Source organism: Oncorhynchus gorbuscha, linkage group LG09 (genome assembly GCF_021184085.1).
Source record: "Oncorhynchus gorbuscha isolate QuinsamMale2020 ecotype Even-year linkage group LG09, OgorEven_v1.0, whole genome shotgun sequence".
NCBI classification, from domain to species: Eukaryota; Metazoa; Chordata; class Actinopteri; order Salmoniformes; family Salmonidae; genus Oncorhynchus; species Oncorhynchus gorbuscha.
Window position 1 is genome coordinate 29493233 of NC_060181.1, and position 23254 is coordinate 29516486.

The following is a 23254-nucleotide window of genomic DNA, read 5'->3' on the forward strand; positions in this document are numbered from 1 at the left end:
GATCATATTGTGAACAAGCCCAAAACACTATGTCATTTGGTTGTCATTATATCCATAGCCAAGGGAAGATGTTTGGGGGTGCAGGTGGGGACAGATTTAGATATTTTGCCTGCGCTACAGATGGTTATATTGGTCCACTAATAAAGGACCAGTGCACTACTTTTGTAAAAAATTATGTAAAGAAAATACAGTACCAGTCAAAGGTTTGGGCACACCTACTCATTTCAGGGGTTTTCTTAATTTTGACTATTTTCTACATTGTAGAATCATCTCACATCACTCACATCTGCAGCCATGAAGTGCTTTGAAAGGCTGGTCATGGCTCACATCAGCACCATTATCCCAGAAACACTAGACCCACTCCAATTTGCATACCGCCCCAACAGATCCACAGATGATGCAATCTCTATTCCACTCAAACACTTCCTTTTCCTACCTGAACAAAAAGGAACACCTATGTGAGAATGCTATTCATTGACTACTGCTCAGCGTTCAACACCATAGTGCCCTCAAAGTACATCACGAAGCTAAGGACCCTGTGACTAAACACCTCCCTCTGCAACTGGATCCTGGACTTCCTGATGGGCCGTCCCAAGTGGTAAGGGTAGGAAACAACACATCCGCAACGCTAATCCTCAACACGGGGCCCCTCAGGGATGCATGCTCAGTCCCCTCCTGTACTCCCTGTTCAGTCATGACTGCATGGCCAGGCACAACTCCAACTCCATCACTAAGTTTTCCGATGACACAACAGTGGTAGGCCTGATCACCGACAAAGATGAGACAGCTGATTGGGAAGATTTCAGAGACCTGGCCGTGTGGTGCCAGGACAACAACCTCTCCCTCAACGTGATCAAGACAACGGAGATGATTGTGGACTACAGGAAAAGGAGGACCAAGCACTCCCCCATTCTCATCGACGGGGCTGTAGTGGAGCAAGTTGAGAGCTTCAAGTTCCTTGGTGTCCACATCACACACTAAGACATTCATGAAGAGGGCATGACAAAGCCTATTCCCCCTCAGGAGACTTGGCATGGTTCCTCAAAAGATTTGGCATGGGTCCTCAGATCCTCGAAAGGTTCTACAGCTGCACCATCGAGAGCATGACTGGTTGCATCACTGCCTGGTATGGCAACTGCTTGGCCTCCGAACGCAAGGCACGACAGAGGGGAGTGCGTAGGGTCCAGTACATTACTGGGGCTAAGCTGCCTGCCATCCAGGACCTCTATACTAGGCGGTGTCAGTGGAAGGCCCTACAAATTGTCAAAGACTCCAGACACCCTAATCATAGACTGTTCTCTCTGCTACCGCACGGAAATCGGTACCGGAGCGCCAAGTCGAGGTCCAAAAGGCTTCTTAACAGCTTCAACCCCCAAGCCATAAGACTCCTGAACAGCTAATCAAAGGGCTACCCAGAACCCACTTTTACACTGCTGCAACTCTCTGTTTATTATCTATGCAAAGTCACTTCAACTCTACCTACATGTACATATTACCTCAATTATCTCAACTAACTGGTGTCCCCGCACATTGACCCTGTACCCGTAACCTCGCAATTGATATTTAACTGTGGCTGTTTAATTATTTGTTACTTTTATTTTCCATTTTTACCTGACCTATTTTTTACTTAAAACATACTTTTCTTACAACTGCATTGTTGGTTAAGGACTTGTAAGTAAGCATTTCACTGTAAGGTCTACAAGTGTTGTATTCAGCGCATGTGACAAATACTATTTTATTTTATTTGATGTCGTATCGCTGCTGGTTAAGTGTGCCTTGAATTCTAAATAAATCACTGACAGTGTCACCAGCAAGGCACCCCCACACCATCACACCTCCTCCTCCATGCTTCATGGTGGGAACCACGCACATGTGCATCTCACAAAGACACGGCGTCTGGAACCAAAAATCTCAAATTTGGACCCATCAGACCAAAGGACAGATTTCAACCGGTCTAATGCCAATTGATCGTGTTTCTTGGTCCAAGCAGGTCTCTTCTTCTTATTGGTGTCCTTTAGTAGGGGTTTCTTTGCAGCAAAATCGAACATGAAGGCCTGATTCACAAAGTCTCTGAACAGTTGATGTTGAGATGTGTCTGTTACTTAAACTCTGTAAAGTATTTATTTGGGTTGCAATTTCTGAGGCTGGTAACTGTAATGAACTTATCCTCTGCAGCAGAGGTAACTCTGCATTTATCATAGAGCTTGATGGTTTTTGCGACTGCACTTGAAGAAACTTTACAAGTTCTTGAAATTTTCCAGATTGACTGACCTTCACGTTTTAGAGTATTGATGGACTGTCATTTCTCTTTGCTTATTTGAGCTGTTCTTGCCATAATATGGACTTGGTATTTTACCAAATAGGGCTATCTTCTGTATACCACCCCTACCTTGTCAAAACAAAACTGATTCGCTCAAACGCATTAAGAGGGAAATAAATTCTACAAATGAACTTTTAACAAGGCACACCTGTTAATTGAAATGATTTCAGGTGACTACCTCATCAAGCTGGTTGAGAGTTTGTAAAGCTGTCATCAAGGTTGGCTACTTTTAAGAATATCAAAAACAAAATATATTTTGATTCCCGTTTTGGTTAATACATGATTCCATATGTGTTATTTCATAGTTTTGATGTCTTCAAACTTTTAACTGGTACTGTATTCATTCATTTTTTTATGGTTTTTCGGGGGTGCTGAAGCACCCTCAGCATCCCTATTTCCTGCGGCTATGATTGTATTCCAAATAATTCATAAAGAATAGTGTTTGGTGTTGCACAATAGTCTATCATACACAATTGCGCACTGTATACTCGGTGTCCTACAAAAAAATATGGAAATATGAACTCACTACCTTTATGCTTTCTCTTTTAAATCTAACTGTCTAACTGCCATACATTTTTCCTATAGAGGATTTTAGAACACTTCAAATATGGTTTGTATTTCGTGTAGGCTTACCCTGGCGTGACGTTTTGATAACCATATACAGTGGCTTGCGAAATTATTCACCTCCTGGACATTTTTCCTATTTTGTTGCCTTACAACCTGGAATTAAAATGGATTTTTGGGGTTTGTATAATTTGATTTACACAACGTGCCTAACACTTTCAAGATGCAAAATTTAAAAAAATTGTGAATCAAACAAGAAATTAGACAAAAAAATGGAAAACTTGAGCGTGCATAACTATTCATCCCCCCCAAAGTCAATACCTTGTAGAACCACCTTTTGCAGCAATTAGGGTTGCTCTATGAGCTTGGGGCACATCTAGCCACTGGGACTTTTACCCATTCTTCAAGGCAAAACTGCTCCAGCTCCTTCAAGTTGGATGGGTTCTGCTGGTGTACAGCAATCTTTAAGTCATAACATAGGTTCTCAATTGGATTGAGGTCAGGGCTTTGACTAGGCTTTTCCACAACATTTAAATGTTTCCCCTTAAACCAGTCGAGTGTTGCTTTAGCAGTATGCTTAGGGTCATTGTCCTGCTGGAAGGTGAACCTCCGTCCCAGTTTCAAATTTCTGGAAGACTGAAACAGGTTTCCCTCAAGAATTTCCCTGTATTTAGCGCTATCCATCATTCCTACAATTCTGACCAGTTTCCCACTCCCTGCCGATGAAAAACATCACCACAATGATTATAACCCAACCCTGATCTGTGCTTCTCCACAACTGTTTGGATAGCTCCTTGATCTTCATAGTGTCGCTTGTTTGGTGGTGCCCCTTACTTAGTGGTGTTGCAGACTCTGGGGCATTCCAGAACAGGTGTATATATACTGAGATCATGTGACAGATCATGTGACACTTAGATTGCACACAGGTGGACGTTATTTAACTAATTATGTGACTTCTGAAGGTAATTGGTTGCACCTGATCTTATTTAGGGGCTTCAAAGCAAAGGGGGTGAGTACATATGCACCCACCACTTTTCAGTTTTAATTTATTTTGTATTTTTTTAAACAAGTTTTTTTTTTTTCATTTCACTTCACCAATTTGGACTATTTTGTGTATGTCCATTACATGAAATCCAAATCAAATCTGTTTCAATTACAGTTTGTAAAGCAACAAAATAGGAAAAACGCCAAGGGGTGAATACTTTTGCAAGGCACTGTAAATTTCTCTCGGACAAGTTGACTTTTATCAATATATTAGGCTCTATTTACTCTCAGATTCGAAAATACTAATTAGCATCAAAGTAGATATCATGCAAGACTAGACATTTCTGCAAACTCCTGTAAATCAACACTAGCTGACACATTTGCTAACAGGAATGTCAATTTAAAGAAACATATTCAATTTATTCATTACTACATTTAGCTAAAATGAGATAGTTAAATCCAGAGATTCTTACCTTTGCCTCGATTCGGCAGTCTCGTCCAGATCATTATGACATTTGTAGTTCTTTATGATAGTCACATTAGCCTTTCATTTTGGGGGGGTAAATAGAGGTGAATATGTTGATAAAAATTAATCTTTTCCTACAAAGATTTACATGTTTATCAAAATATCATGCCTGGATAAACCTACACAAAACAGACTTTATTTTAAGTGTTTATAAAATCCCCTATGGGAATAATTACTGATGGATAAACAAACCATTTCCCTGTTTGACTGCTAGTTTGTACAGTATGTGTATTATGACTCATACTATGGTACTCTATCATGCATAATTATTGAAGAACCAAGTAAAGTCATATAGGTTTTAAGTATCAAGGTACGGTGAAGCCTTGCATTTTGAAATAGCACATACATTTTGGGGGAGTTGCGTGCCCATGAAAACTGTTTTCACCCCGTAACATAGGCAGACACAAAATGTTACGTAGTTACACTGCACTTCTGAAATGTCTATAAAAATACTGTCCGATGGCTAGATCCGGGATACTTACAGTCTTCACGTTCAATGTCAAATTTAACTGATTAATGCTTAATTAATATATGATATAACGACAATTTACATAGTCATGTTTTATGTCACACGAATTTAGACAAATCCGTTAAGACACCAACTATGAGAAAACGTTAAACATAGGTTTTAATTCCACTTGTAAATTATATTGAATATACAGTAGCTATGTTCCTCCTTTATATCTGAATGTAACGACGTGAAAATAATTGGCAGATTATTATCAGCGACTTACCAACAGCTGTAACAAGTTGTCCAGTGAAGGAAATACTCACTGGTACCCTAGTTTATGGAAAGACCCATATCTAGGTTGACCTGAAGCGTTATTCTGAATGGGAAAACATCTAAGTTGACCTATGAAGAAACTTTGAGTAAACCAGAGGAGACTGCTGGGGGAAGAACGGCTCATAATAACGTCCGGAACTGAGAAGATGGAATGGAATCAAACACCTGGAAACCATGTTTTTTATGTATTTGGTGCCATTCCGCTAATTCCGCTCCAGTCATTACCACAAGCCTGTTCTGCCACCAACCTCCTGTGGAGTAAACACTATATGAGAATGAGCCTGTTATCAATGCAGCCTACCTATGAGATCACCCCAGCCAACCAGTCATTCAGTCAGTTTCCTTTAGCAAGGCCTTATCTAATCAGTGAGCCAACTACACAGGTGTGTGTGGTGAGCCATCATGAGGAGAGAGCGAAGGGAAGCGTCAACAGTCAACAGCTATCAACGTAGTTCATTTCACAGGACAAACAGACATGGGAAGGAGTAGGGAGGGAGCGGCGAGGGAGGTGAGACAGGAGGGAGCCAATAGGGTTGGTCGTTACATAGGGAGAAACAGACATGGGAAGGAGTAGGGAGGGAGCGGCGAGGGAGGTGAGACAGGAGGGAGCCAAAGGGTTGGTCGTTACATAGGGACAAACAGACATGGGAAGGAGTAGGGAGGGAGCGGCGAGGGAGGTGAGACAGGAGGGAGCCAATAGGGTTGGTCGTTACATAGGGAGAAACAGACATGGGAAGGAGTAGGTAGGGAGCGGCGAGGGAGGTGAGACAGGAGGGAGCCAATAGGGTTGGTCGTTACATAGGGAGAAACGGAAGGACGTGAGTGAGTGAAAGGAGGGAGTGTCATTTCTGAGACAGGGAGAGTCAAACAGCCACAGGGTCATTTCAGAAGAAACCCAGACATGAGCACATGCACATGGCTGAGAATCATCACTGCAGTGAATCCTCCTTTCCAGAATGACTACACTAGCCTGAGGGTAATTTAAGGAGAGTTAGACTGTGGTGTATTACAGTAAAACTGTCAACACCTGTTTTAGTGAAAATAGGAGTGGTGACTCAGGAAGAGCTTATGTGGGCTGTGGTGGACAGACAGACATACAGGTACTCAACACCTGACTTGAATGACTGATATAAGTGTTTTCTAGCAGGTATTGTACATTTGAAATGTTAAAACCTACTAAATAAAGATCAGGAAGGAAAAGCAGGTAAAGGGACTCTGATTTCAGCACAGTCCTTACTACAGCTACAGTATGACAGACCATGGTTTGGAATAGCCTTGACTGGGAGTGGACTAGGCCCCAGATAGGTAGTTATACAGTAGTGGAGGACGGGCTCATTTTAATGCCTGGAATGGAACAAATGGAACTGTTATGCAGGTGAATGAGGACCCAAAAGCGACTTGGCGAAAACAGAGTTTTTAATCCAGTAAAGATACTTTACAAAACAAAAAGCATAATACTACTCGTAAAGACGAGAACAGACTGGAGACTTGATCAAGAACTGCAGGTTGCCTCGGGAAGGCACTTGAACCTAGCAGACTCAGACACCTGCTCACCACGCAGCATCTGAGGGAAACACGACACGACAGGGCAATACATAGACACAGCACGGTGAATATAGACAAGGATCCGACAGGGCAGGAACGGAAAACAAGGAGAGAAATAGGGACTCTAATCAGGGAAAAGGATCGGGAACAGGTGTGGGAAGACTAAATGATTGATTAGGGGAATAGGAACAGCTGGGAGCAGGAACGGAACGATAGAGAGAAGAGAGAGCGAGAGAGTGAGAGAGGGAGGGGGAGAGAGAGGGATAGAAAGAGGGAAAGAACCTAATAAGACCAGCAGAGGGAAACGAATAGAAGGGGAAGCACAGGGACAAGACATGATAATCAATGACAAAACATGACAGTACCCCCCACTCACCGAGCGCCTCCTGGCGCACTCGAGGAGGAACCCTGGCGGCAACGGAGGAAATCATCAATAAGCGAACGGTCCAGCACGTCCCGAGACGGAACCCAACTCCTCTCCTCAGGACCGTAACCCTCCCAATCCACTAAGTATTGGTGACCCCGTCCCCGAGAACGCATGTCCATGATCTTACGTACCTTGTAAATAGGTGCGCTCTCGACAAGGACGGGAGGGGGAGGGAAGACGAACGGGGTGCGAAGAAAGGGCTTGACACAGGAGACATGGAAGACAGGATGGACGCGACGAAGATGTCGCGGAAGAAGCAGTCGCACAGCGACAGGATTGACGACCTGGGAGACACGGAACGGACCAATGAACCGCGGAGTCAACTTACGAGAAGCTGTCGTAAGAGGAAGGTTGCGAGTGGAAAGCCACACTCTCTGGCCGCAACAATACCTTGGACTCTTAATCCTGCGTTTATTGGCGGCTCTCACAGTCTGTGCCCTGTAACGGCAAAGTGCAGACCTCACCCTCCTCCAGGTGCGCTCACAACGTTGGACAAACGCTTGAGCGGAGGGAACGCTGGACTCGGCAAGCTGGGATGAGAACAGAGGAGGCTGGTAACCCAGACTACTCTGAAACGGAGATAACCCGGTAGCAGACGAAGGAAGCGAGTTGTGAGCGTATTCTGCCCAGGGGAGCTGTTCTGCCCAAGACGCAGGGTTTCTGAAAGAAAGGCTGCGTAGTATGCGACCAATCGTCTGATTGGCCCTCTCTGCTTGACCGTTAGACTGGGGATGAAACCCGGAAGAGAGACTGACGGACGCACCAATCAAACGACAGAACTCCCTCCAAAACTGTGACGTGAATTGCGGACCTCTGTCTGAAACGGCGTCTAACGGGAGGCCATGAATTCTGAACACATTCTCGATAATGATTTGTGCCGTCTCCTTAGCGGAAGGAAGTTTAGCGAGGGGAATGAAATGTGCCGCCTTAGAGAACCTATCGACAACCGTAAGAATCACAGTCTTCCCCGCAGACAAAGGCAGACCGGTAATGAAGTCTAGGGCGATGTGAGACCATGGTCGAGAAGGAATGGGGAGCGGTCTGAGACGACCGGCAGGAGGAGAGTTACCCGACTTAGTCTGCGCGCAGTCCGAACAAGCAGCCACGAAACGGCGCGTGTCACGCTCCTGAGTCGGCCACCAAAAGCGCTGGCGAATAGACGCAAGAGTGCCTCGAACACCGGGATGACCAGCTAACTTGGCAGAGTGAGCCCACTGAAGAACAGCCAGACGAGTGGAAACAGGAACGAAAAGGAGGTTACTAGGACAAGCGCGCGGCGACGCAGTGTGCGTGAGTGCTTGCTTAACCTGTCTTTCAATTCCCCAGACTGTCAACCCGACAACACGCCCATAAGGAAGAATCCCCTCGGGATCAGTAGAAGCCACAGAAGAACTAAACAGACGGGATAAGGCATCAGGCTTGGTGTTTTTGCTACCCGGACGGTAAGAAATCACAAACTCGAAACGAGCGAAAAACAACGCCCAACGAGATTGACGGGCATTAAGTCGTTTGGCAGAACGGATGTACTCAAGGTTCTTATGGTCTGTCCAAACGACAAAAGGAACGGTCGCCCCTCCAACCACTGTCGCCATTCGCCTAGGGCTAAGCGGATGGCGAGCAGTTCACGGTTACCCACATCATAGTTGCGCTCAGATGGCGACAGGCGATGAGAAAAATAAGCGCAAGGATGAACCTTATCGTCAGACTGGAAGCGCTGGGATAGAATGGCTCCCACGCCTACCTCTGAAGCGTCAACCTCGACAATGAATTGTCTAGTGACGTCAGGAGTAACGAGGATAGGAGCGGACGTAAAACGTTCTTTTAGAAGATCAAAAGCTCCCTGGGCGGAACCGGACCACTTAAAACACGTCTTGACAGAAGTAAGAGCTGTGAGAGGGGCAGCAACTTGACCGAAATTACGAATGAAACGCCGATAGAAATTAGCGAAACCTAAAAAGCGCTGCAACTCGACACGTGACCTTGGAACGGGCCAATCACTGACAGCTTGGACCTTAGCGGAATCCATCTGAATGCCTTCAGCGGAAATAACGGAACCGAGAAAAGTAACGGAGGAGACATGAAAAGAGCACTTCTCAGCCTTTACGTAGAGACAATTCTCTAAAAGGCGCTGTAGAACACGTCGAACGTGCTGAACATGAATCTCGAGTGACGGTGAAAAAATCAGGATATCGTCAAGATAGACAAAAACAAAGATGTTCAGCATGTCTCTCAGAACATCATTAACTAATGCCTGAAAAACAGCTGGCGCATTGGCGAGACCAAACGGCAGAACCCGGTACTCAAAATGCCCTAACGGAGTGTTAAACGCCGTTTTCCACTCGTCCCCCTCTCTGATGCGCACGAGATGGTAAGCGTTACGAAGGTCCAACTTAGTAAAGCACCTGGCTCCTGCAGAATCTCGAAGGCTGATGACATAAGGGGAAGCGGATAACGATTCTTAACCGTTATGTCATTCAGCCCTCGATAATCCACGCAGGGGCGCAGAGTACCGTCCTTCTTCTTAACAAAAAGAACCCCGCCCCGGCCGGAGAGGAAGAAGGCACTATGGTACCGGCGTCAAGAGACACAGATAAATAATCCTCGAGAGCCTTACGTTCGGGAGCCGACAGAGAGTATAGTCTACCCCGAGGAGGAGTGGTCCCCGGAAGGAGATCAATACTAAATCATACGACCGGTGAGGAGGAAGGGAGTTGGCTCGGGACCGACTGAAGACCGTGCGCAGATCATGATATTCCTCCGGCACTCCTGTCAAATCGCCAGGTTCCTCCTGAGAAGTGGGGACAGAAGAAATGGGAGGGATGGCAGACATTAAACACTTCACATGACAAGAAACGTTCCAGGATAGGATAGAATTACTAGACCAATTAATAGAAGGATTATGACATACTAGCCAGGGATGACCCAAAACAACAGGTGTAAAAGGAGAACGAAAAATCAAAAAGAAATAGTCTCACTGTGGTTACCAGATACTGTGAGAGTTAAAGGTAGTGTCTCAAATCTGATACTGGGAAGATGACTACCATCTAAGGCAAACATGGGCGTAGGCTTGTCTAACTGTCTGAAAGGAATGTCATGTTTCCGAGCCCATGCTTCGTCCATGAAACAACCCTCAGCCCCAGAGTCAATCAAGGCACTGCATGTAGCACCCGAACCGGTCCAGCGTAGATGGACCGACATAGTAGTACATGATCTAGATGAAGAGACCTGAGTAGTAGCGCTCACCAGTAGCCCTCCGCTTACTGATGAGCTCTGGCCTTTACTGGACATGAATTGACAAAATGTCCATCAAATCCGCAATAGAGGCACAGGCGGTTGGTGATCCTCCGTTCCCTCTCCTTGGTCGAGATGCGAATACCTCCCAGCTGCATGGGCTCAGTCTCTGAGCCAGAGGAGGGAGATGGTTGCGATGCGGAGCAGGGAAACACCGTTGACGCGAGCTCTCTTCCACGAGCTTGGTGACGAAGATCTACCCGTCGTTCTATGCGGATGGCGAGAGCAATCAAAGAGTCCACACTGGAAGGAACCTCCCGAGAGAGAATCTCATCTTTGACCACTGCGTGGAGTCCCTCCAGAAAACGAGCGAGCAGCGCCGGCTCGTTCCAGTCACTAGAGGCAGCAAGAGTGCGAAACTCTATAGAGTAATCCGTTATGGATCGATCACCTTGGCATAGGGAAGCCAGGGCCCTAGAAGCCTCCCTACCAAAAACTGAACGGTCAAAAACCCGAATCATCTCCTCTTTAAAGTTCTGGTAATTGTTAGAACAATCAGCCCTTGCCTCCCAGATAGCTGTGCCCCACTCTCGAGCCCGGCCAGTAAGGAGTGAAATGACGTAAGCAACCCGAGCTCTCTCGCTAGAGTATGTGTTGGGTTGGAGAGAGAACACAATATCACACTGGGTGAGAAAGGAGCGGCACTCCGTGGGCTGCCCGGAGTAGCAAGGTGGGTTATTAACCCTAGGTTCCGGAGGCTCGGCAGGCCAGGAAGTAACAGGTGGCACGAGACGAAGACTCTGGAACTGTCCAGAGAGGTCGGAAACCTGAGCGGCCAGGTTCTCCACGGCATGGCGAGCAGCAGACAATTCCTGCTCGTGTCTGCCGAGCATGGCTCCTTGGATCTCGACGGCAGTGTTACGAGCATCTGTAGTCGCTGGGTCCATTCCTTGGTCGGATCCTTCTGTTATGCAGGTGAATGAGGACCCAAAAGCGACTTGGCGAAAACAGAGTTTTTAATCCAGTAAAGATACTTTACAAAACAAAAAGCATAATACTACTCGTAAAGACGAGTACAGACTGGAGACTTGATCAAGAACTGCAGGTTGCCTCGGGAAGGCACTTGAACCTAGCAGACTCAGACACCTGCTCACCACGCAGCATCTGAGGGAAACACGACACGACAGGGCAATACATAGACACAGCACGGTGAATATAGACAAGGATCCGACAGGGCAGGAACGGAAAACAAGGAGAGAAATAGGGACTCTAATCAGGGAAAAGGATCGGGAACAGGTGTGGGAAGACTAAATGATTGATTAGGGGAATAGGAACAGCTGGGAGCAGGAACGGAACGATAGAGAGAAGAGAGAGCGAGAGAGTGAGAGAGGGAGGGGGAGAGAGAGGGATAGAAAGAGGGAAAGAACCTAATAAGACCAGCAGAGGGAAACGAATAGAAGGGGAAGCACAGGGACAAGACATGATAATCAATGACAAAACATGACAGGAACAGAGTCAAATGTGGTTTCCATATGTTTGCTACCATTCCATTCTAGCCATTACAATAAGCCCATCCTCCTATAGCTCCTCCCACCAGCCTCCTCTGTTATACAATATGACTATTTAGGTCAAGGTGAGCCTCAGCTATGACCAGATGAACTTATCATCTGCCCCTGTCCTGTCTGTGGATTATCACCATGGCTTCTCATGTAAAAATAGTACCACCAGGCAACTTTGTATGAGCCTCAACTTGTACTGTTGCTTTGTATTGATGCCTAACATGAACTACAACTACCTGTTCTAATAACACTGTCATCTAATGATAGTTTCCCGTTCATCAATATCCATTGAGACAGCTATAGAGCCAATACATTCACACTGCTGAGATGTCTCACTGTGCCGGAGCAGAGGTATTGTCAGACTCATCGTCTCTTTGTCAGAAGTAGGTGAAGTTTCAGTACGAAGTCATACATGGAGTATTCAAAGCACATCAAGTAGTCATAGAGAGACACATACACATTAAAAAACACTCCATATTCTGGCGAGTTCTTTAAATAAATATTTTATTGTTGTTGAAAATAAATACATTTTCTTAAAATATAATCAATAACATTAAAAAAGCCTTTGGGGGTTGGGAGGTGGGGGGTTACCCCTAAATGAAGTGGAGCAATTTGGAACAAGGATTTTACAATACAATCTCACAAATGTATCCACCATCTTAAGACTCCAGCTCCATTCTCAGCGGATGTGTGGAAAAGTGGTGACATCACATCTCTTTTCACAATGTTCACATGCAGTCTACTAGGTCTTAAAGCTTCAGGCCTGTCCTGTACCCAAACCCTTATTATAATGTGACTGTTTGTTAGCCTGGGTAAACCAGACTGAATGCTGCACTTAATGGTAAGCCCAGCATTCAGTCTGGTTTTACCAGGCAACCTATTTATATCAACACTCCTGTTTGTCAAATGGATGATAAAACCCTCATTTCTTGTCATTAAACACATCAACATCAGCCTTTAATAACGATTATATCTGACAATGATTTTTGAATCGTACCTTAATTATGTCAACTTTACCTCTATTCTACAGTACATAGACACCATACACAAGAAGGCTGAAATATTATTGATATAGTTGTGATCAAATGACTTTGAGAGGCTACTATCCCTCTAAGGCTTAAAAGACAAACAAAAATATGTTATTTTCAGATTGTAATGGATTACTTTTTCATGGGGGGTTGTGAACCTGCCCTAAAAAGCCTAGACAGATATAAGACCAAGTTAGCCATAAATAGCCTGGTAACAGATATAAACCGACCACAGGAAATTACTAGATATGGTAATTATGTCCATATTCTGTCCCAGCACCATACCTGGCCCACCCTGACCCATGTGCTGCGTGCTGGCCAGTTGACCCGGCCCTACTCTGTACTGGGCCCGGTTGGCCAGGTGTTGGCCCTGGATCGGCCCCAGTGCATGTCCATGGTTGGCCTTTGCCACGATGAGTGTAATTTCTGTTGTCCATTGTTTGTTTTTGCTCAGAGCTCAGCAATATGGCAGATCTCCAGGAGAGAGAGGGGGTTCAGAGTTGCCTGGAATATAAACGGAATATATGCATTTTATTTAAATGATTCAATGAAGTGAAACAATTATGAAATACAGCGATACTCCCTTTGGATTCCAGGCTAGAAAAAGAGCTGAGAGACCAGTGAGTGTAGCTCTAGTAGTGGAACATATTACTGCAACTTGTGTATTACAGAGGGAAGCTTTCCCCTTCCCCCAATCCCCTCTTCAACCCCTCACTGCTCCTCCAACCTCTCTGTTCTGACATCTCCACAAATAACTCAACAACAGAACAGGACAGGAAGTTCTCGTACTAGTCACTGGAGCAGTAACCTTGCAAAAACATCATTATGCACAGGGGCCAGGGGGAAAGAACACTGCACCACCACAGAAAAAGACCGTTTTCTAATTACCATGGGTGTGTCCAAAATGGCACCTTATTCCCTATATAGAGCACACTACTTTTGAGTGCCAAGTTTTCTAATTACCAAGTCATTGGGGCTGTCATGCTGTATGACCTCAATTAAGACAAGCGTGTGTGAACCGGTCATTAAATCTAAACAGGAGAACCAGCCGAGTAAGCAAATCTATGGAAACCGCAACCAACCTGTGTGTGAGTGCGTGCATGTCTGTGTTGCTCTGCCCTGTTGGGTTTGGCCCACTTCGGTAATGAAATCAATGCCACAGGTAAAGAGAGGCAGCTTTAAACAACGATTAAACCAACCGGGTACTGCCGGAGTAGTGCCTAGCACTATGCTGTGTCCACAGACTGGACTAATGAACGTTGTCCACAGTTCAAGGCAGTTGAAACAGCCTCCACTGTCAAAGGTCTTCATGCCCAGTCAGCACATTGGCCAAGCTTAAGTCCGAGGACCAAACTCAGTCACTTCCCATTAAAGAAGAACCTTGCAAGCTGCACACACAAGATGTTCACGCACAGATGGGCAAATCCTAACTTCTACTTAAATCAAATGTTCACTTGGTCTCCCATTGACATCAATGCATGACTAAGTAAATATTCAGTGGTTAGGATTCCCCCCAGCTACAGCGCTAGATGAATGTACTTCTCACAGTCTAACACTTTGTGTTCATGTCTTTTAATGGTCAAAATGTTGTTAAAAGTCTAAAGTGAGCTCTATGACTCAGGGAATGACCTGAGACTGAGAGGTACTGGTTTCCCCCCTGCCTTGCTTTCTGTGCCAGTCACAGACATGTACAGAAAATAGTCCACCGTTATGTTATGTGTGTTGTTCCTTATTAAATACTATCCAGTGTATTCCCTCGGCCCACCAGTAGAGATACAATATAAAGTAGTCATTAAGACTCTACTGAAACAGAGCATCTAGCTGTTTGACTGTAGAAGCTGAGCCTTAGTGTTCAGAGCAGTATTTTAAGACAGGCATGGTGTGTTTGTATTTCTCTTACTATAGAGATGTTACTGTGTATGTGCTGCACTACTTTGCCAGTGATTAAACTGAGGACATGTAATATTCAAGGAAACGTACGTTTTTAAGGTGGAGTTACACCAAGCAACTGTCACACAACTTTATTTGCAGTTGCAGGTTGCAAGAGACATCATTTCAAGCAACTTGGCTGATACACAAAGCAACTCAAATGCAATTTAAATTGTATGCAACAGCCAATCAAATTGAAGCTGCTTTTGTTTTGTCATTCAATATGGTTTGAGAATTCTAAACTCACCCAATGTCAGCTGCTGCATTACATCTTGATTTCATAAATTATTAGTTTATCCAACCATTTGCTTATTGTATAAAGATTGATTTCGCCAAAATGCTGGCAGTACATTTTAATTAGCTAGCCAAAATAAAATTGCCAGCACTGTTTTATCAAGCTAGCAACAAACTAAGCTACCTAACTTAGCGAGCTAGTGCAGTTCATGCGGAACAAAATATCAGTTGAAACGTGTCAGAGAGGTCTGGGTTCACTTTAAAAAATACATGTATTGACTGCCAAAGCATGTACATAAACCTTAACTAGCCCTGATGCCAATATCTAATTATACCGCTACCATTCGGCAAATGTCTCTTCTGTCTACCTTGATCACAGTTCCTGCAGCACTGACAGATGTGTTGTTGACATGACAAGTGGCTCAAAGTTCTGAACCTTCGAATGGATCATGTGAAAAAAGCATTTGTTTTGATTGGCTGTTGCTTGCAACAAGTAGAAAAAGTTGAAACGTTGCAACTGGATACAACTGAGTTGCTTATTAATTGCAGGGGGTGTTTCACGAAGCGATCAAGAAGCAACTCAGTTGCATGCGACCAAAGTTGCGTGAAAATTGCTTCGTATAACTGCAGCCTAATGATAAATAGAATGTTGTTCTGATGATGTCATCAGATGATGTTAGGAAGAGGAACCAGATCCCCAGGCTAACACAGTTAACTCCCAACCAATCAGAGACTAACCCCATCCACCCAAAAAAAACTAACCCCAGGCTCTTACTAAAGGAAATGTTAAGGTAACGAGGAAGAAATCCTCCAAGCCTGTTTTGAAGAACCAGCCTTCAACATACACACAATATAGTTAGGCATCTTTTTTGAACAACTCTTTCCCCAACAATCTAATTCATAATCAGACCACCAACTTCTTTAACAACTCAGTTTGTCAAATGTCCGCTAACTACTTGGTGGGGTGAATTCATAAATAAATACATTTCTATAAGCCATAGATCGAATCTAGTAGTCCCAGGTGAAGCAAGATAGTCTTTCTTTGTATTGTCTCAGCTTGTCTGTCTCGTCTTCCCGTCCTGCTGAATGAGTCTACAATCATCCCACAGAACTCAGCACACACAGTGACACTATGACATGGGTGGCAGCCCAGAGGCAGGATGGAAGGCAGGACAGATTAGACAGAGGCCACTGCGTCAGAGAGAGCGCCAACCTGTGGCTGGGCTGACTGAGCTCAGATCTCATGCCAGCCTGATGCAGAGCAAGCTTTTGTTTTTTCTCCTCTCTTTCTGTCCTTACAATTCATCTTAAAAACAGGTAGGCCTACTATTCACAGGTGTGTTCTGTAGGCCTGATATACATGGTCACAGACAGATAGCCTAAACTCACACAGATAGAACAGAGAGAGAGTCTGTCTCCTCTTGTATGTGCTGCTGTAGCTAGTCTAGTTTGTGGTTCAGTCTTTCCCTGGGCGCCGGCCTGTTTTTACAGCGTCTTTCTTCATCTGGCGGTTGTGTATCTCTCAGCAGCTCACGGTGCTCGGCTGCTGTTTCATAGAAACAAAGTCAGGAATGAAGTCAAACTCGTTCTGACACAGGAACAGTTCTGGGAGCTCCTGAACCCGGTCCAGACCCAGCTCCAACACCAGCGCTGTCAGAACCTCCTCATCTATGAGGTCTATGTCCATATTCTGTCCCAGCACCATACCTGGCCCACCCTGACCCATGTGCTGCATGCTGGCCAGCTGACCCGGCCCTACTCTGTACTGGGCCCCGTTGGCCATGTGATGGCCCTGGACTGGCCCCAGTGGATGTCCGTGATATTGGGTGTTGAGTTTCTGGAGGTGCATGGAGGCCATGAGCTGCTGGGAGGTGAGCCCACTGGGGTGGTACTGTTGCTGAGGGTGCTGGGGCTGTTGCATATGGTGCTGCTGCTGTTGTTGTTGATGTTGCTGTTGTTGTTGATGCTGTTGTTGTTGGTTATACATCATCTGGTTCATCTGGTGGTGGTGTCCTCCCATCTGAGCCCCATTGACCTGGCTGTTCACCTGACCGTTCATCCCAGCCGGCCCCACCATCCCCAGTCCGGGCCGCTGCCTCATGGCGGCCTCCATGGAGGTCTGCGGCACCCTGCCGTAGTGCATGACCTGGCCGTTGGGGAGGGTGCGGAGGCCAGGCTGGGGCACGGATTGCTGAGGAGGGCCGCCCATACCCCCCATCCTGTAGCCGTGGAGGGCCGTTGCAGGGCCGTGGGACATGGGCATCATCATGTGGTCTGCCATGGCTTCTCTGTCACCCTGCAGGAGGAAGGGCAATGTTTACGTTAGTTATGATGATGACTCTGTATAAAAACATTGAAACCGTTACTGTCACCTTGCGGAGGAGGAGGATCAATGTTGCATTTTAGTTGCAAAAGTAGTCTGCTAGTAGTGGAATAGATGAATAAGTGGATTGATTGGGGGTATTCGGGCAGGAACCAAAAGGTCACTGGTTCGAATCCCTGAGCCAGCAAGGTTGGAAAATATGCTGTTCTGCCCTTGAGCAAGACAGTTAATTAAGAAGTCGATTAAGACAACCCATGCGCCTCTCAGATTCAGAGGGGTTGGGTTAAATGCGGAAGATAAGGTATCCCCCTTTCTCTACATCATCAGATACATCTGAGCGATACAGCCCCCTGAGAACATAACATTTCCCAACACAGCCCTATACCATGACTGTTCTTTTAACAGTAATTCAATAGCGATAGACAGTATACTATGAGTATTTCAAACAGTGTTGAGTCAGTATTCCTTGACATCTATTCAGATGACGTTTAGGGGGCATTTACACTTTGGTTTGACTGTCATTTTGACCACAACAACATTACGCATAGCCTACTGCATGTATCCGCTGCCAGTATTTAGCCTATTGCACGGTGGGAAATACCAGCCATACCTTTTTCGTTGAAAGGACGCAGAGGATCGCTTGTCGAATTTTAATCTGTAGTTATATAGTAATAAATAAGTTGCTACATGCACCATGACAGTAAAATGCATCCGCGCGAAAGGAAACTAACGTTTACAAACATTTCGTTAAGCAGTGACGAATGGACAAGATGGTCATTACAATTTTTGCTTATGGGAACAATACAATGGAAATAAAAATTAAAGACAATGTCCTACGATTCATTCATTCAGGACATAATCTGTATTTGTGGCACCTCTGTAACACCAGAATTAAAATGGCACATCAACGCATAATTTTCCCACGCACAATTACGCAAGGTTAAAAATGAATGACATCGTTAATAACGTGCGTGTCTCTATCACTGCATGAACACAATATGATGGTGCAGCCCTTTGGATACCATAGGAGTGTGGCTCTGTACATGTCTCTCTGTCTTTTCACTGTCTGCTTGAAAACAAAGAATTCCGTGTTTCGTTCTTCTCTTTTCCCCAAAGATGAACTCCAGTGCCCCTGGCGCTAAGGTTTCCGTTCAAACCTCTTTGTGCTTTAGCAATAAAAAAATAACTACGATCCGATGCAATCGTTTCTAAAACCTCAATCATTTATTTTAGATAGAAAACACAGTGGATTGGTATTGTCAACAGTCGGACAAAATCCATACAATTGTATTTGGGCTATGCACGCGTAAACATTTAGGGATCTTAACATTAATTCCGTCTATGCCACATTTAGCAAAAGGCTAAATGGGGAGCAACAAATAATTATCGAGGTATTTTCTTGAAGACTAATTATTACACAATATATCAAAATTCTAAAGCTTTTAGCCGTGTAGTTTAGGGATTTGCATAGGGGCCGATTTCATTGAAGAGTAAAATCTATTTAAAAAACGTATACCACATAACAACACAAATAATAATCCCGTTTAAATAAACTCGATTTTCCAATATATACAATTCAATCGTTTAGTAATTTATTATACAGTATCATTGCAATATTGCGGGTGTCTGAACAATCGGGTACGTAAGAAATCGCAAATAAAAACAAAATCAACCGAACAATGGTTCTCCTACCTTCCCTCAGCAATATGACACGGTCTCTCTCTCTCTCTCTCTCTCTCTCAATTCAATTTCAATTTCAATCTCTCTCTGCAATGACTGTCCTCTTCACTAGACAACGCTTACCAGCTAATTGTCCTTGCTATGAAGTTCTATTGAGTTCTGCTTCTGGTATTGGATTTCCGTCTTTACTTCCAAAGGCGATGCTCCAGATACATGTATTTCATCGAATTAGTGCACTGTGGAGCGAGCGAGATGAGTTTCTAGTACGTGTCACCGTCACCGGAGTTACTTTTCTGGGTCAGCTCTGGGATTATATACATGTATAAACCAACCAGCGGAGTTGGAAAGAGGGAGAGGTGGAGCCACAGTCGTCTCTGTATCCTTTGTTTCGATTGGCTCGCCTTGTGACCCTAGTACAGACTTGGCGCACGTTGGACAATTCATTAACTGATACAGACATGTTTTTGAATGTTGGCCTTATGTATCATAGACTCCTTTGATTGAACGTGTACTTGTTGTGGCCCTATATATTTTGTAGCCTACTAGGGGCCAAATATGGTGGCTAGTAAAGGATATGGGATCAACAGAGAGCAGAGAGTGCATTTACAAACATCTCAATAGGCTACTTACAGAGCTATGATACAGGTGGACTATATATGTGAACAATCATCATCATCATCATATCTGTAATACTTTCATCAACAAATCGCTTATATAATAGACATATAATTCATGTTTTACAACATTCTCCATGTTATAAATTAGTCTAGTTTCATTAAGGCCTACCATATGTTTTAGAATTACAATTTGAATGCCTAATTCAATTCACTAATCACTATGAATTTCAGATTACAGTCACAGAATCAAATCAGAGCTGGCTATTAGAGACAGACAACGGTAGGATCTGGTGCGTCCTATGCAAATGTGTTGTTGCAGAGAGAAACAGCCTGGCGATACAAATGCATGTGAACAGCAACCTCCCCCGAGAGAGAGAGCATGCTGGCATGAAGCATGTGCTAACGACATGACACCACGCTCAGCTCAGTGCACCGACCGTGGTTTAAGAGAAACAGAAACCATAGAATAAGATTGTTGAATGGATACCGCAGAGGAAGAGGGTGACTGTCTAATCTACAGGCACAATGATTGACTCGGCACTCTCCCTTTAAATCTACTGAGCTAGTTATGGTGCATTCATAGAGAAGGACTAGAGCAGACCATCTTCTTCAGTGTCCTCTTCTCAGCCCTGGAGCAGAACAGAGCACAAAGGCTTAACTGCCAAATAGACAGAGAGGCTGGACAACTCTGGGGCCCAAGAATAGGACACATTCTCTTTAGCACAAAAGTGTGTGTGTGTGTGTGTGTGTGTGTGTGTGTGTGTGTGTGTGTGTGTGTGTGTGTGTGTGTGTGTGTGTGTGTGTGTGTGTGTGTGTGTGTGTGTGTGTGTGTGTGTGTGTGTGTGTGTGTGTGTGTGTGTGTGTGTGTGTGTGTGTGTGTGTGTGTGTGTGTGTGTGTGTGTGTGTGTGTGTGTGTGTGTGTGTGTGTGTGTGTGTAAACAGTAGTGGATGCCAGGCCCCCTGCAGAGAGGTCTTGACTCTGTGGTCTTTCTGGTCTCCACTGTGATATAAGAGAAGTGAGAGAGAGAGAGGAGAGAAGGGAGTGCCCTCTTCTAAACTGATGTCATTATTTACAATGCAAATGAATGCCCCCCCCTGCAAGGTCTAGCCCTGACGTAGTGCATTTTACGCTATCAACCCACTAGTACAGCTTGTTGAATCAACTCAAATTGTATTTGTTACTGAGCATGTGACAAATAACATTACATTTGATTCGCAAAAATGTGTCCAAATATGACATCTTATTTGGAGTCAGTTTAAAAAATAAAAATAAACTTTTTTGTTTTTGATTGTCCATTAACCTCAGTGTTGTAATCACTCGAGTCCAATGTGGGAGCATCGAATTGGGGGCCTTTGACCTGAGTTTAGTGTCTCTTCGCATGTGTTGAGGGGAGAAACATTTATCATCCAGTTCCAATTGGTTGAATGGTGTCAAGTCAAGTGTGGATCAGCATGTGCAGCTGGAACCTGCTTGGGTTGCATGATGTAATAACCTGGTAAATTTAGCCTCATATTGTCTTCTGAGGATTGTAATGGGTCCAATCAGAGCAAAGAGACTAAAATATCAAGAAGTCTAGAATCTCACATTCAGACAATGAATGTTCTATGTGGTTTCTTTTAATGACATCATTGGTTTAAAAAAAACATCAATCTGTCTCATCTATTTAGAATACATCATCAGATCGTAACATCTTTTCTATATACTTTTATAACTAAGCATTCTCCCAGAGGTGAATTGCATCTAAGAAGTGACCATTTGAGAAGGGACCAATTAGTTTGTTTCTTATCTGAGATGGAGTTAATGATAAATTACCTATATGCAAAGATGTGAATGTATAGAATTTGTTTATATTACTCTGCTCGAACAAAAAGAGCAATTACTGTAAGAACGGATACGGCACTGGACTCATTCTCTCTCTCCCCCCTCTCTCTATTCCCTCCCTATCTCTCTCGCCTTCCCTCTCTCTCTCCCCCCTCTCTCTATTCCCTCCCTATCTCTCTCGCCTTCCCTCTCTCTCTCCCCCCTCTCTCTATTCCCTCCCTATCTCTCTCGCCTTCCCTCTCTCTCCCTCCCCCACTCTCCCCTCCCTATCTCTCTCGCCTTCCCTCTCTCTCCCTCCCCCACTCTCCCCTCCCTATCTTTCTCGCCTTCCCTCTCTCTCCCTCTCCCTCTCTCCCCTTCCTATCTCTCTCGCCTTCTCTCTCTCTCCCTCCCCTCTCTCCCCTTCCTATCTCTCTCGCCTTACCTCTCTCTCTTTTCTCCCCTGGTCTCTATCCCTTCCCCTCTCTCTCTCTCTTTCTCCCCTGGTCTCTCTCCCTCCCCCTCTCTCTCTCTCTCTCTTTTCCCCTGGTCTCTATCCCTCCTCCTCTCTCTCTCTTTCTCCCCTGGTCTCTCTCCCTCCCCCTCTCTCTCTTTCTCCCCTGGTCTCTCTCCCTCCTCCTCTCTCTCTCTTTCTCTCCCCTGGTCTCTATCCCTTCCCCTCTCTCTCTCTTTTCCCCTGGTCTCTCTCCCTCCCCTCTCTCTCTCTCTCTCTTTCCCCTGGTCTCTATCCCTCCTCCTCTCTCTCTCTTTCTCCCCTGGTCTCTCTCCCCCCCTCTCTCTCTTTCTCCCCTGGTCTCTCTCCCTCCTCCTCTCTCTCTCTTTCTCTCCCCTGGTCTCTATCCCTTCCCCTCTCTCTCTCTTTCTCCCCTGGTCTCTCTCGCCTTCCCTCTCTCTCTCTTTCTCTCCCATGGTCTCTCTCGCCTTCCCTCTCTCTCTCTTTCTCCCCTGGTATCTCTCCCTCCTCCTCTCTCTCTCTTTCACTCCCTTGGTCTCTCTCCCTCCCCCTCTCTCTCTCTTTCTCCCTTGGTCTCTCTCCCTCGTCCTCTCTCTCTCTTTTCCCCCTGGTCTCTATCCCTCCTCCTCTCTCTCTCTCTTTCTCCCCTGGTCTCTCTCCCTCCCCCTCTCTCTCTCTCTTTCTCCCCTGGTCTCTCTCCCTCCTCCTCTCTCTCTCTTTCTCTCCCCTGGTCTCTCTCCCTCCCCCTCTCTCTCCCTTTCTCCCCTGGTCTCTATCCCTCCTCCTCTCTCTCTCTTTCTCCCCTGGTCTCTCTCTTTCTCTCCCCTGGTCTCTTTCCCTCCCCCTCTCTCTCTCTTTCTCCCTGGTCTCTCTCCCTCCCCTCTCTCTCTCTTTCTCCCCTGGTCTCTCTCCCTCCTCCTCTCTCTCTCTTTCTCTCCCCTGGTCTCTATCCCTTCCCCTCTCTCTCTTTCTCCCCTGGTCTCTCTCGCCTTCCCTCTCTCTCTCTTTCTCTCCCTGGTCTCTCTTGCCTTCCCTCTCTCTCTCTTTCTCCCCTGGTCTCTCTCCCTCCTCCTCTCTCTCTTTTTCTCCCCCTGGTCTCTCTCCCTCCCCCTCTCTCTCTCTTTCTCCCCTGGTCTCTATCCCTCCTGCTCTCTCTCTCTTTCTCCCCTGGTCTCTCTCCCTCCACCTCTCTCTCTCTTTCTCCCTGGTCTCTCTCCCTCCTCCTCT

The 23254-nt window shown here is 45.3% G+C and overlaps 1 protein-coding gene across 2 annotated transcripts; it reads right to left on the minus strand.

The window, feature by feature from the left end:
* Window positions 1-12427: 12427 nt before the first annotated feature.
* Window positions 12428-19443, minus strand: LOC124043372 (cbp/p300-interacting transactivator 3-like). Of its 2 annotated transcripts, none has more exons than XM_046361927.1 (2): window positions 19258-19443; window positions 12428-17427 (listed from the first exon to the last, which is right to left on the minus strand). In XM_046361927.1, the coding sequence occupies exon 2, from the start codon at window positions 17410-17412 to the stop codon at window positions 16654-16656; it is 759 nt and encodes a 252-aa protein (XP_046217883.1). In that variant the 5' UTR covers window positions 17413-17427; window positions 19258-19443; the 3' UTR covers window positions 12428-16653. The 2 variants fall into 2 exon arrangements, with proteins under 2 accessions (XP_046217883.1, XP_046217884.1); XM_046361928.1 differs by lacking the exon at window positions 19258-19443 and adding an exon at window positions 19147-19210.
* Window positions 19444-23254: the final 3811 nt, after the last annotated feature.

What these genes read in the sequence shown, in the direction of transcription:
- LOC124043372 (XM_046361927.1), bottom strand. Translation starts at nt 17,412, where the DNA reads ATGGCAGACCACATGATGATGCCCATGTCCCACGGCCCTGCAACGGCC.